General features: G+C 29.9%; 1 protein-coding gene across 11 annotated transcripts in view; it reads left to right on the top strand.

Moving 5' to 3' along the window:
- The window catches only part of LOC122531095 (protein cycle), a 92,242-nt gene that overhangs the window by 60,983 nt on the left and 10,634 nt on the right, over positions 1 to 20,625 (top strand). For 10 of the 11 annotated variants that reach the window (XM_043658685.1, XM_043658684.1, XM_043658694.1 and 7 more), the window contains 3 exons: positions 4,368 to 4,605; positions 19,390 to 19,482; positions 19,956 to 20,073. In XM_043658685.1, coding sequence (XP_043514620.1) covers positions 4,368 to 4,605; positions 19,390 to 19,482; positions 19,956 to 20,073 — 449 coding nt within the window. The remainder of the gene's footprint in view (positions 1 to 4,367; positions 4,606 to 19,389; positions 19,483 to 19,955; positions 20,074 to 20,625) is intronic. The other variant, XM_043658686.1, reaches the window with a different exon arrangement.

The following is a 20,625-nucleotide window of genomic DNA, read 5'->3' as shown; positions in this document are numbered from 1 at the left end:
CACACACACACACACACACACACACACACACACACACACACACACACACACACACACACACACACACACACACACACACTTCCTTCGATTTGTCTTAATTACACCATTATTTTCACGGATAACGGATGTTTATTTATTTCCGATTGTTTTATAAATACGATCAGCAAAACACGACAATATAATCGACGGATAATTATTTGTTTTATAAATATTAATAATATTTAGAAGTCCATTTGTGAAAGACATTCGATGGAAACAGAAAACATTTACAGAACGTAATAATTCCTTTCGCGTGTTCAAATTTTTTTGTTAACCCCTTAAGCGTTTACGTCGAGTATACTCGTCATGTAGAAAAAAATTCGCTTCTATTTATTGTAAAATTAAGTAAAAGAATTATATATATATATATATTTGTAATTTTAAGGAATATTTCGAGGCAACGAAACGAACGAAAGAAAATATGCGCTTGAAAGTAACGGGGAATTGTTCGGAGAAATCTGACGCGATCGATACAATTCAAAAAAAAAAAAAGAAACAAAAAACAAATTAAATTTATCTCTAATTACTTCAATTTTGCAAACGTTTGATTCTTTACATCTCTTTATGAATTATGATGAAAATTCAAGTTCTTTTCTCCGGATTTTCAATTTTTTATGGAATAATTTTCAAGAAATTAAATGTCAAGCTCTGTGAACACCAATGAAATTAAAAAGTTTTCAAAGAAACACCAAAAAAAAAGGAATTTATCATTTTGTTATAATTCAACTCAATCTCACATCGAGCGTATTTACGAGTATACTCATCATCTAGAAATAATTAAACACGCCAGTGCGTATTCTCAAAATAAAGCAAAAACACTTGACGGTTTAATCGATGGTCATAGATGTAAGAGAAAAGAAATCGAGCTTTCCACTCCGTTTGCACGTTCGAAAGATGTAACGGATAAACGAAAGGAGAGAGAGAGAGAGAGAGAGAGAGAGAGAGAGAGAGAGAATGAATGCACGTGCTTCGACTTGATTTAAACGTAGCAAGAAACCGCATTATTGCTTAAAGCTTAATCTTGGTCAGCGGTTACGTAGTATTATGTCAGGTATTGCCAAGGTAACTGCCACCTTGACCTACCTTGATTCTTTGCTCTGGCTTCATCGGCAACGTCATTAATCCAATGTACGTCGACGTAGATTAAAAAAAAAAGAAGAAAAAAAAAAACACGGCGAAAAAAGTGACAGCGCAGTTTATCTTTCCACCTTGAGAATATTTAAGCGACCATGATGAATATTTTTCGCTCCGTGATGAATTTATCGCAGAAAATAACGCAGTTGGGCTTGACCACGTCGTTCGAAATGCTTCATTAGAATTCCAAGTTTAAGATCGTGCGTTCAGTTTTATTGTTTCCTCGGCGATTATGAATACTCGAATATCATTAATATATTGTTGGTGAATTTAAATTCAGCGACTTTAACATTGAATTACTGAACATTTAATTCAATTGAACTTTGTTATTTATTTGAATGCGATGCACGAAATGTAAAATAGAAGAATAATGTACTATCTATTATACAACAGCGAGACAGAACAATATATTTACTCATTTTTTTCGTTTACATTATACACTTGCTAATTATTTATAATATAATTATTATACAATTATAGTTACGATAACTTAACTACTATAATTTAATTAACGATAGCGTAATTACTTTTTATTGATATAGCGTATAAATTCAATATTCAGTTTATGGTACGAACTATGTTGAAAATGAAATGGAGAAAGGGATAATTAAAGGGTTCCTTCGATATTTCTGAATCTTCAACCACTTCGACCGTCTCCTCGGGCAACTTAACCTTCTCCCCCGCAATTATGGTTACGGCATAAATCGGGCGTACGGGCTTGCGTAACAGATTAAACGATGAAAATCATATCAAAATACGTAGCACGTGATTGTCGCTTCAGACTTTCAAATCTCATTTCTTAACCGTTTTTAACTTCTCGCGCTGGCAAGTGGTTCGCGGACCATAACGAGTGACCGAGCCGTATACAATAATTCGTCGCTTCCTTTCTCTGTTGAACTCGTCGGTATGATGTCGCTGGATAGAAATTATTAAGAAGTAATAAAACTTATCATTTGTTTTGCCTGGATTACATTTAAATACAGCTAAAACTGAGAAAATGTTGCAATTTGAGACAAGAAATTCTCGACGTGCGTTGCGTTCCAGCGCAAGAGGTTAAATGCTGTTCAGATTTCGCGTCGAATAGTGCCATGGGCGTTTGGACGCGATGCTCAATGTACAGGGTGGAGCCAAAATCATTATCCTACCGAGATAAATCCGTAATTTCTTTTGTTATATATTTTTTTCCTTATGTTTTGATGTTTTATTAAAAAAAAAAAATAGGTGGGAAGAAACTTTTGGCCCACCTTGTACATTAATACGCTCGGTTTCGATTTGTAGCGCCTAAACCTAAACTGCAGGTGCATAAATAGATATTTTTACTTTATTTTTCCTTTTTCTTTATTGCGTTGCTTCGCATTTCTCGAAGTTATTAGTGGTACCCATAAGTAATGTCGTTTGCTGACACTGTACAAAGTTTTACATTATTTAAGAGTTAATACAGTTTCAGTCTATAATATAATTTAACAATAAACACATTAAACTAGAACAGAGTGGCATAGAAACATAGAATAAACTAGAATATAGATTATGCTACGATAAGTTAAACTATTATCACTAGATGACAGTGTTTATTAAATTCTATTTTACTAATTGTAAATTTTTGTTAAATTTCACTAAACGTCAATATATTTAACTAGAATATTACGTTAATACTAAGTTAAACTATTGTCACTAGATGGCAATATTTAATAAATTCTATTTCACTAATTGCAAATTTTTGTTACATTTCAATAAATGTCAATATATGTATTTAATTAAAATATTATGTTAATACTAAGTTAAACTATTGTCACTAGATGACAATGTTTATTAAATTCTATTTTACTGATTGTAAATTTTTATTAAATTTCACTAAATGTCATTTAGTCAATTTAACTAGAATATTATGTTATAGTAAATTAAATTATTGTCACTGGATTGCAATGTTTATTAAATTCTACTTTACTAATTATAAATTTTTATTAAATTTCACTAAATTTCAACGTATTTAACTAATTTAATAATTTAAATTATTAAGTCACTAAATGGTAATGTTAAATTTGAAAAAAAACGACGTTGCTTATGGGTACTGTTGGTACATCGAGGATCGTGCCGCATGGCACTATCCAACGCAATTTTTTTTAAATAGTCCAGTGACACCAAAACGAAAGCAACGCGCCGCCAGTTCGTAAACCGAAACTGGTTTCTCGTAGCCGCGATTTCCGCCCGGCAATTGATCGCTACGGGGACATGAATGCGAATTCCTGGCAGGCAAATCACCGGTGTTCACTTACAAAAGCGTCGTTTATTAGCTGAATCGCCTTTTATAATTGATTCACCGCGAGAGGCCGGTCACGACACTCCGAAGACGATGACAGGAGGCTCGCGTTCGGGCAGAGAGGAACGAGAAATTTAATCGCAGCAGCGATCTGTCAAACTGACGTCATATATAGAATAAAATTCTTGATCAAATTCAGAATATTCGGGATATTTTTACGTTTAATTTCGTTGATTGGATACAAGGTTCCTTAAATTAGATTGATTAGTATTTTGTGGATTACTGAAGTTTACAAATGTATTAAAACAGTAGTTAGTATCACGGAAGATGACAGTAATTCACTTGGTCATCATTGATTATAGTAATTAACGTAGTGAAATTTCTATAATTCTCTTTGTAAATATTATTTACTTTTCTCTTAAGAATATTTATAAATAAATTTTATTGATATATATAAATTTTAAATGTTTTTATAATATATTTCGTAAATTTGATATATTTTTATAAATATTTTATAAATTTTATATATTTTTACAATTTATAATAAATTTTATGTATTTTTATATTTTTATATATTTTTATATATTTTTATATATTTTTATATATATATGTTTTTATAATATATTTCATAAATTTTATGCTTCTATAATATATTTTATAAATTTTATATATTTTTATAAATATTTTATAAATTTTATTAATATATATAAATTTCCCATTAAATGGAACAGTAACAGTAAACTATTATAGAATATAAAAATAACAATTTTAAGAGTATCCAATATCTACCAACTATAAGTCCAATTTCCATTAAACGTAATTTCATTCCCAATCTTATCTCCCAAACTGCTGAACTATTTTTCTGAAATTTGCTCGATCATCGAAGATCGTACCAACGTAACATAATTTCATAATCGCCTGGCACCTGGTTTTCCAGACAAAATCACAGCGAGATCGAGAAGAGACGAAGGGACAAGATGAACACTTACATCACCGAGCTGTCAGCGATGGTACCAATGTGCCACGCGATGTCCCGCAAACTCGACAAGTTGACCGTGCTGAGGATGGCTGTGCAACACTTGAAGACCATACTTGGGGCCGTTACCTCATACACGGAAGGTCATTACAAGCCGGCGTTCCTCAGCGATCAAGAGCTGAAAACGCTCATACTTCAAGTGAGTTCGACGAGAAATCTCTACCATACCTCTCCGCGCTGAATCGAGGCCCTCGAGTTTGACGAGTGGTGTAAGAAAATTAGGGAAAACTGACGAACAACAGGAAACATTTGTTTCAATTAAATTAACGAGTGACTAATGGCACCTGATTTATTAATTACTGCGGATTTTTTACACACTTGTGGAGAACTGGAAATTGTAGAAATGTACACAATGCTTGTAATTGAATAAATAATCTACAATAATATATATTATAATATAATTATAATGTAATATATTATAATTATAGTACAATATAATAATAATTATATATAATATATTATATTATAATTATATTATATATAATATATATAATTATAATACAATTGACAATAATTGACAAAAATGTATAAAAATAATTTTGAATTAATTTAAAGTAATTTAAAGTAATTTAGAGCTATCTGAACTAAGGTATTTGTTATGATACACTGTAGATAGAACAAATTTCTTTATTCTTTTTCTGTTTTTTTTTTCTTTCTGATTTTTATTTATTCTGTTTTTTAACTTTATTCAGTTTGTGCTTCCAAAAATTTAAAAATGCATAAAAATCCGCAGTCTATTCGTTAACTAGTTTACCATTGAAAGAAATGTAAATTAAATTAGTGTCTAAGTTATATTATCGTAATTTCCTTACAACTAAATTCTGTTCTCAATCTGTTATAAAATATTACACGAAAATTTAATTCTTATATTATTAAGACTCGTTTCACTTGTTAACACGAGGGACTCGAATAAAAATCGTCGTAAAAAGTTTGTTCTTCAGATTTAACGTGAATATCTATGCATCCATAGAGAATTTGAATATGCAAAAGCGTCAAGGATATTCATAATTTAAAGAGTTTCAATGTTGAATAGAATATGTTAGGATGGGTAAGTTTTCTTTTAATTTCGTTCGTAGAAATGTAAGACTGCATAAATATCATCGATTTATTTATTACTGCTTTCTGACACGCGTAGTACGACTGAAGTGAAGTAATAAATTCAAGTGGAATGGTAACGTGTAACTTCGAACTTCTCGCGGAATGCGTACACGTTAGTGTAGATTGACTCTAGCCAAGTTTGGTACAGCACCAGTCTCACTTAACGTTCCATGAATTATCTCCGTTCAATTGAATTTTGTTCTTATACGTTCCTTGATTTATACGTGAACTTTGAAATGAAGAGAAATGAGATTTTAGTTAACTGTACACATGGTTATATATATATATATTTTTTTTTTTAGTAATTCATATAGTATGAAAAACCTACAAAAGAATTGAAAAAAAATAGGAATTCAAAATTGTAATTACAATTAAGATTAAAAGCAATTGCATTAAGATTAATAAAAGTAAAATATATTACAATTAAGATTAAAAGTAAAATATTTTACAATTAAGATTAAAAGTAATTAAAATTGAAATTAATAGTAATTAAAATTAAGATTAAAAGTAAAATATATTACAGTTAAGATTAAAAGTAATTATAATTAAGATTAAAAGTAATTGCAATTAAAATTAAAAGCAATTTCAATTAAGATTAAAAGTAAAATATATTATAATTAAAATTAAAAGTAATCACAATTAAGATTAAAAGTAATTACAATTAAGATTAAAAGTAATTACAATTAGGATTAAAAGTAATTACAGTTAAGATTATTAAAAATAAAATATATTACACGTTGTCACTAAATTGAAAACTAAAAAGAAAAATTACGAAAGAGAGTTACAAAAAATTAACTAAAAAAAAAAAGTTAGAAACTAGAAATTAGAAAAATTTTATACAAAATACAACTCGCGACCGTGAAGCTTCGGTGAATAAAGAATACAGGTCAGAATGTTTCTCTCTTTCGCGAGCGGTTAACAATTTCGAACCGGCACTGGTTAAATAGAAAAACATCGGCAAACAAAACAGTACTCGACAATAATGATATAATGCGCGCGGAGTCGCGGTTGATAGCGTTGTTACGGCGATTGCAAAGGTAATCCATCGGTTCGGCTGAAAGTCTGAAACCGAGCGATTCCGGCGATGAGATTACACGCCATTACCGATTCCGTATTCGGAAAACCAGATAGCAGATACGATTGTGCATACCATTCAGGTAAGACTTCCTGGTATTTCAGAATCACTTGCGTAATTCGAATAACTCGAGTCGAACGCTCGTGCACGAAATACGCTGACAGTTTCGTTTTAACTTTTTCTTCATCTGGGTTTTTTCGCTACACGCTGCCCGCTCGCAATTGACAATTTTCGCAAAAAGGAATCAACGTGGCGTCTCACTTTTGAAGCTTGAAGCCTCTGCTTTCAAATCATTTGTCTCGTTCCATTATCACAATCATTTATTTTATTTCAAAGTGCATCAGCGGATGAAGACGTTTCTTTTTTCTTGAAAATGTTACAAATTATCGTTGGATGTAGACATTGGAAAAAATTTTTTTGTCAGTAGATCCACGGTGGATTTGAAAAATGAAGCCTCCACTTTGTAACATAAAAATTATATAAGCCTCCACTTTATATTATATTATAATATTATAATATATAAATATTATATAAATATATAAATTATAAATATTATTATAATTATTATAATATATAAATATTATTGTAATTATTATAATATATAATATATAAATTTATAATATTATAATATACAAATATTATATAAATATATAAATTATAAATATTATAATTATTATAATATATAATATATAAATTTATAATATTATAATATATAATATATAAATTTATAATATTATAATATATAATTTATAAATTTATAATATTATAATAATATTATAATAATATTATAATAATATTATAATAATATTATAATAATATTATATAAAATGATGCATTTTGAAAGTTGTGGCTTCAAGTTTTAAAAATAGACTCAGGTTTGTTGTTCGAAATTGCGAACAGTTTAAATATTTATGCATCAAAATACGAAAATGATAGTGATACATACAATGAATGTATGATATATTTGTATGCTTTAGAAATAACTATAGAATAAACTATAGTGTTTAATATGAAAAAAATATTCAATACAAATTTTATTTATGCGCATACAGTTGTTCACAAAAGTATTCAAACATCTATAAGATCTTTTTACGAGCATACATATGTAGGTGTGTTTTGTAAAATATTTTGAAATTTCAACAACACTGTAATAAGATGCAACTTTATATTTTGATCAAGTTTGAAACAATCTAAGAATGTATACAGAAATTATAAGATATTATAATGGACGTAGGTATGCGTTTCACAAAAATATTTAAAATTCATTACATCAATGAGTTTTGATATTCATTTTTAACATTTATTATATGCTGTATTATAAGACAGCTATTTATACTGTTTATTGATCATTTACTAATATATAGCTTCTTTCAGAATAAAATCTTCTGATATTAAATTTTATAAATGTAATTATAATAGTCATCAAAATAATTAAAAGTTGTTATGACGCATATTAATAGTGTTAATAAAATTTCACAATATTTTATACAACACACACGATGTAATACTTAAAAGTTCTTCCATGGTGCATGTCTGAATATTTTTAATATCTAATATACAATAATTATTTGACCCACTCTATAAAATAGTATCAACTTTGTGTTGTCCGTCGCTGTAGATCTTTCATAAGAAAAAAAAAAAAAAAAAGAAAAAACCGCCGAAACGATTAACTAAGTAAATTTACATAATTGGTAAAACAATAATAACAAAATAATTGTTGAGTGTCAGAAAAATCATGCCTCAGAATCACATTTGATCGAAAAGATTAGCAAAAAAGTTTATTCAAGAATTAGAGAACCTCCGTTCTTTTAACACTATTATAAATAACCTTGCAATGAATTCACTTTGCCAAGAGATATTATATCTCGCTTTTAAACAAAACTTTGATCACCAGACAGTTAAAAAAAAAAATTTTTCAATTTTCCACGGAGGAGGGTGGCTGGATCGCGTTTCGTTTCAGCGTCGGCGAGTTTCGCTTTCCCATGGCAGAGTGCGAGATCACGTTAAAGCCAAAGTCATTAATCCGCTAATTGGAAGCAATGCCGCGGGAAGGGGGAGGGGGAGAGAAGTTTTTGCGTCGTTTGTAAAAGGCCGTCCGCTTGTTTTGCAATCGGTTCGCAACAGACTGACTCTGTTTTGTGTGTGTGTGTGTGTATGTGTCTAATGGCCGTGTGGCTAACCTTTCTCCGGCGTGCTACACATTTTTCACAGAGATCGGTCTCGTGACGGGTGAAAGAGAAGGGCCCAAGAGAAGCATGTAGATCCGCAATTACGGCGTCGCCGTTGATAATACGTTTGCACCGTGCCTTTTACCACGCGATCGCGCTTCCGATCATCGATTATCCACCGGCCGATTCGGCATCATCGAGCAGGTCGCTGTTTGTTAAGTGGGGCAGGACAGTTTGACGGGCCTAAAAATTTGGAGGGCTAGTAAAAAGAAAAATACATATTTGATTGACATGAGCTTTTGTGGTTTATTTCAATACATTATGAACTATAAAAGGCAACATTAAAAAAGAAGAGAAAGAGAGCTCTTATTTAACTTTTTGACCACATCCTTTTACATAACTTTTTTTGTAGTTAGGTTTAAAATTTAGGTATATATAATTATATTAAGTTTATATAATTATACATTACATTCAGAATTTTAATTAAGTGTATAAATATAAAAAGAAGACAAATCGAGCCTCACAATCTTTGGGTGTGATTCGTTCATCTCAAAGTAAAAAAGAAAAATACATATTTGATTGACATGAGCTTTTGTGGTTTATTTCAATACATTATGAACTATAAAAGGCAACATTAAAAAAGAAGAGAAAGAGGGCTCTTATTTTACTTTTTGACGGCCATCCTTTTACATAACTTTCTTTTACATTGTCTGTCGGTGTGTATGATTCCAGCCGAACAGGATTAGCTGCAACAAAAAAGGCAGAAAAAGTTCGAAAGTAAACAATATTCTCTAGGGATTGACGATCCAACATTTTCATTTTTGTGAAAATTATGAATATAGCAGCTATTTGTTCTCGATGTATCGAATTTATGCCAAAAATTTCTACGTTTTTTGTTTATATTTCTCGAAATTGTTAAAAATTGAAAAATGTTCGATCGTCAGTCCCTAGTAAATGTTACACTAAAGATACGCACCAAGTTTCACAGTAATCGGTTGGTTAGGTTCCGAGATATCTTGCACACCGTTTCTAAAAACCATAGTTTTCGAGGAAAACGCGTTTAAAGTTTCAGACCGTCATTTTTCATATGTATCCTTACTTTTTGTTATTTATATATCGCGGCTCACAGTTCTTACAATTCACAACTAAATTGAACCCAAGTCCCCTAATATTCGATTCACCAAGAGTAATATTTAAATCACACGATTTACACTTTACAATACTGCTTAAAGTTGCAAACTGTGATACAGATTCAATTATTCTGTATCCGCGGATTTATTATACCCTAAAATAAGTCGTTTTCAAGGCTGGGACCTTTTCTATCTTATTTCTCAGGGTACAAACTACTATTTAAGACAAAACAAAAAATCGATTTTTTGAAAATTTCATATTGTCCTGACACCTTGCGCTGGCAACTGATTTGCGGACCATAACGAGTGACCAAACCGTATACAATAATTCGTCGCTTTCTTTTTGACCCACGATATCACTGGATAGAAATTATTGAGAAGTAATAAGTTTATTATTTGTTTTGTCTATTTTTGTTTTATGTAAATATACTTGAAACTGAGAAAATGTTGCAATTTTGAGAGAAAAAATTCTCGACGTGCGTGACACGTCGTTAATGAGACCGGCCATCATCCTCGAGACGCGGCTTCGATCGACTTTCCAATCTCACAGCTCGCGGGAAATAAATCTCTCTTACTTTTTTTACGATTTTTTTTTCTCGCGTTTTTTTAGCGTCAACTAAGTGTCGTTGCAGGCTCCAAAACGATATACATCTGATGCAATTTAGCAATGTGTTTCGAATTAATAATAACGTTTCTTTGCACGATTTTATGGTGCAAATATAATTGAATAGGTTGAACGTGCTGTTATAGAATTTCTAATGACAATGATTAATCGTTTTAATTTTTAGAAATTATTTCTTGCACGCAGTTAGGTGGATGTAGATAATTTTCCAGAATTAAATTTACTGTGACCTTTACAACGATCTTTTAAAATTTCTTGTTTCGGTACAACTTTTGTTTTTTTTTTACAAAGCTATAAGACGATTGTTGTTTCATAAGGTTTAACAAATGAAACTGCAAATTACAAGTTCTAAAATATGTACGTGGTATATTAGAATGCAATGTTTCACGTTCAATTTATTTTGGATTTTATTTCTATTATTTTATATGTGCAATACACTTAGTTAGATATGATCATAGATATTATCGCACATCGGTTCTTCCTTGGCAAGAAATTTTTAACGCTATCGGATTCTAAATGCATCGATAACAGTTACAGATATACTCTGAGGGAAAAATTTAAACAAAGATAATAAGCTCAGTTGTAATAATCTAAGAAAGGGAAGGACATTATATATAGGTAGTTTGAAAAAACTCCAAGTTTCAATTTTTTCACTCTGTTCTTCTCGACATATCGTCAGTTGTATGAACTTTTCATTCCATAGTTTTAATACTTAAAAATAAAGATAAAAATCATTTAATATCGAGCAATGTGGCAATGATCATTATTTATGTTGTATTGCGTGTTAATTGTAAACTGATTGGACTGAAAAGCGAAAGTGAACTGTTTCTGTTATCTTCCTGAAGCATAGTTATCTTGCTATTTTTATTACTTGTCCACTTCCTTTATCACTGCCGACTCGTATTGCTTAGTTGGTAGCTCATTGTCAGCTCGAAACCACACTCGATTCAAGTAAATCATGAATGACTACGTTGTAAAATTATAACAAGTTCATTCTTTGCTGAGCCTTGGAATGTTGGTACTAATTTTGGTACTAATTTTGTTGCATAAAAAGATTAGAACAATTTGACTGTTGATATCAATAATAATAATTTGTGTCAAATATTGTGAAAATTAATTTGAAAATTAATTTGAAATTAGGTACTCCATGATTATAAATTATTGACTATAAATATAAAAAATATTGATAAATTATTGACTATAAATATAAATCTGAATTTTGTATAAACATTCGAAGTCTAATAATTAGTCTCAATGATCGAAGAAAAATCTCAAGAGAAATCCTACGTTCTCTGGAGTATTTTAGACCAAATCACCAGGGAACTTTTTAAATTCAAAGAGACTGAGCAAGAATCATGTAATTTCTCGTTTGGCATCTGTGCGGAAAATTTTCTTCAAACACAAAGAATTGAAAAATCTCAACAACATTGATATCTTCGTTTTAAAAAAAACCTTTTAACATTATTTAGAAATTTGGTTCTGAGTTTCTGAATTTTATTTATACAGAGTGACTCGAATTTAAATCTCAAAACTAAGAGAAACTAAGATGACTGATGAACTAAAAGGAGTAATCCATTAAAGATTTTTGCTCCAGTTTGGAGAGAACTGATCAACTCTGTTCTTCATTAACTTCTGAATTTTATTATACAGAGTGACTCGAATTTAAATGATCCAAACTAAGAAAAGTAATCCAGTAAAAATTTTTACTCGTTTTTGCTCCATTTTAGAGAAAATTGATCAGCTCTGTTCTTCATTAACTTCTGAATTTTATTATACAGAGTGACTCGAATTTAAATGATCAAACCTAAGAAACTGATAAACTAAGGAAAGTAATCTGTTAAAGATTTTTGCTCCATTTTCGAGAGATGATTCTGATCAACTCTGTTCTTCATTAATTTCTGAATTTTATCATACAGAGTGACTCGAATTTAAATGATCAAATCTAAGAAATTGATAAAATAAGAAAAGTAATTCATTAAAGATTTTTGCTCCAGTTTGGAGAGAACTGATCAACTCTTCATTAACTTCTGAATTTTATTATACCGAGTGACTCGAATTTAAATGATCCAAACTAAGAAACTGATAAACTAAGAAAAGTAATCTGTTAAAGATTTTTGCTCCATTTTCGAGAGATGATTCTGATCAACTCTGTTCTTCGTTAATTTCTGAATTTTATCATACAGAGTGACTCGAATTTAAACGTCAAAATTCAGAGGCCGATAAACAAAGAAAGACTAAGGAAATTCTTTAGAGAATTTGCTCTGGAAGCTCTGAAAGAGCCTAGCTCCTTTTCACTCTCTAGATTCCGTCACGCGACTGAGCACGGCTCAGTTCGTGTCGGTGGTTGGCCCAGCATTTTTCATTGTCGCGGACACCATTACGCAGATAGGTTTATCTTTTATCGGTTTATACTTTCCTTCGCTGTTGTCCCGGCCTGTGTGCGCGGCTTCGCTAAATATTCGAGCGAGTGGCCACGCCCGGCATACCATACGACTTGGAATCGACGCCGAGCTCCCCTCGGTTCCATTATTACCCGTAGAAACTTTCATTGTGAGCTGCTTCGCCTTCGTTCGTCGCCGCCGGTACCCAGGCGCTGGTATCCGGTTCGCGGATAAATTAACATTTTCCAACGGCGCGACGGACGTTAACTGTAAACCCTGCATCCTTGACAGATCTAGGATCTGGACGTCTGGTTTTCTCAGACAATAAAATCATTCTACTTACAGGGTGGCCACTGAGAAACTGAAGGGTTTGAAAAAGTCACAGCTTGTTCATTTCCAATTCTTTTTTATTTTCTTTTTTTTTTTGTAGGATTTTATTTTTTTTTTAAATAATAAAAAATTTAACAAACATGCGTTTGTAAAAGTTATTTTTGTTCTATGTCATTCAGATTCAGAATCGAGATTCATTTCATTTTGTCAGACAATAAAATCGTTCTATGTACAGGGTAGCCAACTGAGAAACCGAAAGGTTTGAAAAGGTCATTAATTTGTTCATTTCCAATTCTTTTTTATTTTCTTTTTTCGTAGGATTTTATTTTATTTTTTTTAAATAATAAAAAATTTAAGAAACATGCGTTTGTAAAAGTTATTTTTGTTTTGTGTCCTTCAGATTCAGAATTAAGATTAATTTCATTTTCTCAGACAATAAAATCGTTCTATGTACAGGGTAGCCAACTGAGAAACCGAAAGGTTTGAAAAGATCATTAATTTGTCCATTTCCAATTCTTTTTTATTTTCTTTTTTTGTAGGATTTTGTTTTATTTTATTTTTTTTTAAATAATAAAAAATTTAACAAACATGCGTTTGTAAAAGTTATTTTTGTTTTATGTCGTTCAGATTCAGAATTAAGATTAATTTCATTTTCTCAGACAATAAAATCGTTCTATGTACAGGGTAGTCAACTGAGAAACCGAAAGGTTTGAAAAGGTCATTAATTTCTTCATTTCCAATGCTTTCTTATTTTCTTTTTTCGTAGGATTTTATTTTATTTTTTTTAAATAATAAAAAATTTAAGAAACGTGGGTTTGTAAAAGTTATTTTTGTTTTATGTTATTCAGATTCATTTTCTCAGATAATAAAATCGTCTTTATTTCAAAATTTATTTTTTTTTGTAGAATTTTATTTCATTTTAATTTATTTTATTTTATTTTATTTTTTTTTAAAAATGTGTTTGTAAAACTTATTTTTGTTTTATATCATTCAGTGACCACCCTGTACATACATGCATTGTACGCACATTGTGCGACATTTAGTCTCTCGTTAACGGGAGTAGGATTAGTTAAATTATTATACTTCGACACTTGCAAGCTGGAGGAATGGGAAAAGTAGGAATAGGAATTATTTGCTGATGGCGAGAAATAGAAAGGAATAAGCGAGAACCACAATTGCTGCATCTCTGCTCGGAAAATATATGAAACGTATAGGGATTAGGAACGAAGGAAGTAGAAAAAACTCTATATGGTCAGACGAGAAACAAACGCCTCCAAAAATGGAACGAGAAATACATAAGAGAGCAGTGAATTATTAAAGAAAATTACAAAGTGTCAGTCGTCGATTTTGATGACGTTTGACTTAAAATGCAGTTTTCGAGGAAATATTTGACACTTTTTATTTTTTAATCGACAATCGTTCATGTCGAAGGAGTGTAAACTAACCTGAAAGTTGAAACTCTGGAATCTATTTCGGCAAATATCTTGGAAATTACTCTTATAGAACTATTGTGTAAATTGATGAAATTAGCGTTTTTCAATAGTGTATACCATTTTGCAAAAAGAAACCATTTGTTTAAACGATATAATTTAAAAAGGCGTATTTTTGTCGAACTCATTGGAATTCGATACGAGTATAATTCTATTAATTTCGAATAATTGACAGATGATCAGTTCACGTGCAAAAGAATATAAAATAAAATTTTGTCATTCACAGCTTCATTTTTATGAAAATAGGCTGAATATGTTGCGTCTTGGTATACGCATTGTACTTGATAAATTTTCTAACTCGATCCTCTCGAAAATTTTGTTCTACGTTTTTTACTTACTTTCGCACGTAAAATAATCTTTTATTAATTATTCTTTTCTGTCACGTCTATTAATAAATTGATTAATTAATTATTATAATAAGTAATAACTAAATATTATAATAATTAATTAATCAATTTTAAATCTAGTTGATAAATCTTTGATATATGATTATTATTATTGATATATGAAAAATTTTCTCTTATGTTTTTTTCTTATTTCTTTTGTTGTGAAGAATCATTACCTACTGGCTTGTACATGATATTTTAATATAATGTCATATTTAATTGTATTACTAATATTATTTCACATATCTGATTATATATTATCTAATATAATATTATAATTATATTACTGATACATTATATTATCAATACTAATATTTTTACCCTGTATATACTGTACTTTTTCAAACTTTATTTAAGTTTACCGCAATTTTCCTGACAATTTAAATCAATCGTCATACTTTTTGTACAGAATAGTGTATATATTTTCCATCTGCAAGAGAGACAGAATTTTTCCTTAATAGAAAGAAAGCTTCGCTTAAAGGTTGCTCGGTATTTAATCAGAGTCGTGATGAAACATGAAATTTATTAGACAGGAAAGCATCAAATGGCAATTAAATTCCTTCGTCCAGGTATATATTCGTCGATGCTTATTAGCTTTTTATATCGGGGAACATCGTAATGTGCAATTACAGAGATACGTATCATAGATACGTTGCAACATCTTTTCGAAGGATACTGTGTGACTAGTTATTACCTGGACATCTGTCGATTAAGTTGATTGATACGACGTTACAACCATATTTTCGATTCGCCATTTAAAATTCTACGGAGATTTCCCCGCAGTTTACGTTTGAAATGAGATTTATTCCTGTTCAATTTAAATAGTGAAGCAATTTAAAAATTAATTGTTCAACAAAGAAAATTATTACGAAAGAATCGTAACAAGTTGAACTGCCTCAGGAAATAATTTCTTTTATCCTTTATCTTTCTTCATTTTATATTTCGATCCTTCCAGTACTTGTGAAAATTGTCGTAGAAAAGTTTAATATCGAGTAAGGAGCAGGTAATAAATTAAAAATGCATGCAGGTAATAAATTAAAAATGCAATTTTAAACATATACCTTTTAACATGTTCATTCGATATGTGTTAATATATTATTCTTCGAATGTCTGTATAAATTAAATTGTAATTCAAATTTAATCGTGTCTATACAAATTTGATTTTTCACTTACTATCACCTTGCATCGTGTAATAATAATAATGACGAAGGAAAGTGATGATTGCAAGTGTTTTTCTAAAAGAATTATTGATTAATAAGTATATTAAAATGAATCTCTTCAAATCTTTCATCACACTCACAACACAGCAGCATAAATTTACGTACAGGATGTAACCTAAATTAAAATACAATTTTAATCTCAATTCTTCCTTCGTGAGTAACGTCTGATTTTAACATTCCCAACATTTCCATTTAATCAAAGTAACATTTCAAACAACTGCTTCCTGCATGAAATCGTAGGATGATAAACTTTGGGTTCATTTTTAAAGCTTGATACCTTTACTTTCAATCTGCGTTTTATTCTGAAATGCTTTTATATCACGTAAATGGGTAAATGCAGATACTTTTCTCTCGAAAATGCTGTTAATGATATTTTAGGTAAAAATTATATAATACATAAAGTCGTAGTATGTAAAAATATTGAAAAATTTCTTTCATCTACATTATTTCATAGATTTCGAGATTGAAGCTTCTTTGCAACGACTCTCGAAAACGATACAATTTTTTTTTTTCACCATTTCGATCAACTTTGAGTATTAAGTTTAAGAAATCGTGTTTATTTGGTACTTAAAGTTCAATAAAATTACAAAAAAAGAAATCGTAGTTTTGGAGGCTTTTATCTTTAAATCTGCAGGGAAACTTTTCAACGTTCTCACATGCTACGTCATCTAACATTACTTTCGTATCTGCTGCATGACGTTAAAAAGAAAAATCTTGGAATAAAACGAATGAAATACATTTTAAAAACAGATGCTTCGACCTTTGAAACGAATCTACGCTTATCACTCTCATAGAGATAATGTTAGAGATAAAATGTAAATAATGTCGGTTTCTTTTTCAAATTCAATAAACGTTTCCATCTAGTGATAATTTGAATAATTTGAAATTTAAAATTTACGTTTATTAAATTTAAAATAATTTGAAAAAAAAACAACAATCCGAATAAAATGAAATTTCAAACTGTATCGAGAGACATACAATCACTCACGAAATTTAAATTACAATTTACACCGCGCACTTTACAATGTCTCTCCTCGAAAAATTAGTTAAGTACGACAAAAAAGTTACGATTAATATTTACAAATTACAAAAATTAGTTAAGCACTTAGAAAGTTACGATTAATATTTAAATTACAATTTCATTTGCAATTCGTTTGCTGTCGGAATATTGATGCGAGTAGCGTAATCGTCAACGAGAGAACAAGGGAGCGGATTCGACTAAAGAGACTGTCGATCGAAACGGGGTCGATCGAGACAACATTCGGTACATTGGACTTGGTTCGGCACGTTGACCGATTGAAGGCACTCAGTGCCTCACGGATCTCTATCTCGAACGATCGTGATAAACCGCGAGAGTTAACAGCGCGTCAATGTTCGTACGCGTATCGTCAATCTCCCAGGCAGGTAAGTCACAGCCCAGGCACTAAGTGCGTCGCCGTTGCGCAATCCACGGCGTTCGCGAGCTCCGGTTTGACGATATATCTTCGAATCCTATGCAACATTCATTAACGTCGCGCCGCGGTACGCCCCTACGTGCACAGTCGAATCGTTTCGCTTGTTACGAGAACGCCGCGTTAAGATTTACATTCGATACGAGACGATCGGGCGATCGAACTCGCCTGCTCAATAATCCGAAATTTACTATCATTATATCAGATCGGTTAGATCGGTTAGATCGGCGAAACTGAAACATTACACTTATTGTTTCACCTGGTTTATTAATAATATATACACTTATTATTAATAATATATACACTTATTATTTCACCTGGTTTATTAATAATATATTTTAACTCTAAGAAGTTAATTTAGTGAATTTCCAGAGTATACTCTGGTACACTCTGCAGAAAAAAAAAAAAAGAAATGTCAACGTTTTCCGGCGAGATATTTGAAATGAATTAATTGTCCAGTTGAAGAGGAAATATGTATCATTATTATTATTGTAGAGATTAAATACAAATAATATTTATTTAATATTTATTAAATACAAATAATATTTACTAAATATATTTATTTAATATTTATTAAATATATTTACTTAATATTTATTAAATATATTTATTTAATATTTATTAAATATATTTACTTAATATTTACTAAATATATTTATTTAATATTTATTAAATACAAATAATATTTACTAAATATATTTATTTAATATTTATTAAATACAAATAATATTTACTAAATATATTTATTTAATATTTATTAAATACAAATAATATTTACTAAATATATTTATTTAATATTTATTAAATACAAATAATATTTACTAAATATATTTATTTAATATTTATTAAATACAAATAATATTTACTAAATATATTTATTTAATATTTATTAAATACAAATAATATTTACTAAATATATTTATTTAATATTTATTAAATACAAATAATATTTATTAAATAATATATGATAATTAAACAAGATAACGAACACAGATTAATATTAATTTTATTTGAATTAATATTAATTTAACATTAATATTTAAATATTTCAATATTATACTTAATGTTAATATTAAAATTTTTAAATCAATGTTACTTCTGAAATTAAGTTTTCGGAGTAATATTGCAGTAAAATGCAAAGTGTGCCTAAGAAAGCACGTTTTCTCGAATTTAGGGAATTCAAAGTAAATGTGAAAGAGTTGTCGAATCTTCCATTTCTTTCGGAGACAACAACGAAATTTAAATATTAATTGACACGCGAAATTTATATACTTATTATTTCACTCTCTATTTAACTTTTAGAAAGTATTTCATCACAGTGAAAGTGCAACAGAATGTTCCATTTTATGAAAGAAACGTAATTTACGAAACGTTTTTCCTTCGTTTGCAGAGTTGCACGAAAGTTGGAACACACTTGCGAAATTGCATACTGAATTCATTTCTGAATTTAATGTAAAGTTCAAAGAGAGTTATCAGTAACAATGTCCATCGATTTTCCACGGCGTTCGTTGCGTAATCGCAATTAACGTTTGATCTAGGTGACGTAATCGAAGGCGGCTTCTCTTGTTTCAGGCTGCGGAAGGTTTTGTCTTCGTGGTGGGCTGTGATCGTGGAAGAATTCTCTACGTATCCGAGTCTGTTTTGCAGACACTCAATTATTCTCAGGTATCGCTGCTTTCTTCGATATACCGATAATAAAACGCGCGAGCCGATTGAAAACCAGTTTCTTCCAACGTTATATTTAACAGCAGTGAAATAAATATATAGAAATATCAATAACAAAATATTTTCGAACAAACTGCTTCAAGACTGGTACCTTTATTCATTTCATCACACTTATATTTTGTCCATATTTTTATTAACAATTTCCTAATTTCGAATTATTTGCCAATTTCTTTTTTGCTGTGTTTTCACTATACTTTGTTCATACTTTTTCATTCATAAAAGTAGTCTTTTTGCAAGTGTGAGTAATCATTTCACACGTTTTACTTATCTATCGATAATTGATCTCACGAATGATTCTTTCAATATATTCTTTCATAATTTCGCAAAGCCATAGCCTTGACATTTATGGATTTATTTATTTGTATTATGATAATGGAAAAATTAATATAAATGGATTTTTCGTGCTTGCACAGGGCGACCTGTTGGGTCAAAGTTGGTTCGATATTCTGCATCCGAAGGACGTAGCCAAAGTGAAGGAGCAACTGTCCTCTTCGGATCTTAGTCCACGCGAACGATTAATAGACGCCAAAAGTACGTATCACTATTGCACGATTTGATTGACGTTGAACAGTCTGAGGCACCCTGGTTTTAGCTTAACATCCGATAAGATCCCAAGAACATTTTCAATCTTATCCTTACTAAATTTTTTCAAGTTTTCAAGTTTTTTCCATTGTTCCACAACTAATCAAACGTATTGTATCCCGAGTGAAAATTGTCAAAAAAAAATTGTCAAAAATTCTTCGCTAAGTGATCTGATAAGTGATAAATAAGTAATAAATAGTATAGTGTTTTATTTAGCCTAATTTAGGGTTAACAGAGAAACACAATTGAATACTTTGTGCACATAAATCTTGTACATCCAGTTCGATCAGTATTAAATTCAATCAATGTTGAATTAGAGTAACTGAAGAAGAATTAAATATTTTATATAAAATACTAAATTTCACTACGTTTGAATTGTAATCTAGTAAATACGAATCAATACTAATAAATTAGAGTTGAATAAAAAAGAAAAGAATTGAATATGTTGAATTAGAGTAACTGAAGAAGAATTAAATATTTTACATAAAATACTAAATTTCA

Source organism: Frieseomelitta varia, unplaced genomic scaffold, assembly GCF_011392965.1.
Source record: "Frieseomelitta varia isolate USP_RPSP 00005682 unplaced genomic scaffold, Fvar_1.2 scaffold_372, whole genome shotgun sequence".
Taxonomy (NCBI): domain Eukaryota; kingdom Metazoa; phylum Arthropoda; class Insecta; order Hymenoptera; family Apidae; genus Frieseomelitta; species Frieseomelitta varia.
This window is presented reverse-complemented; position numbering and strand designations above follow the sequence as displayed.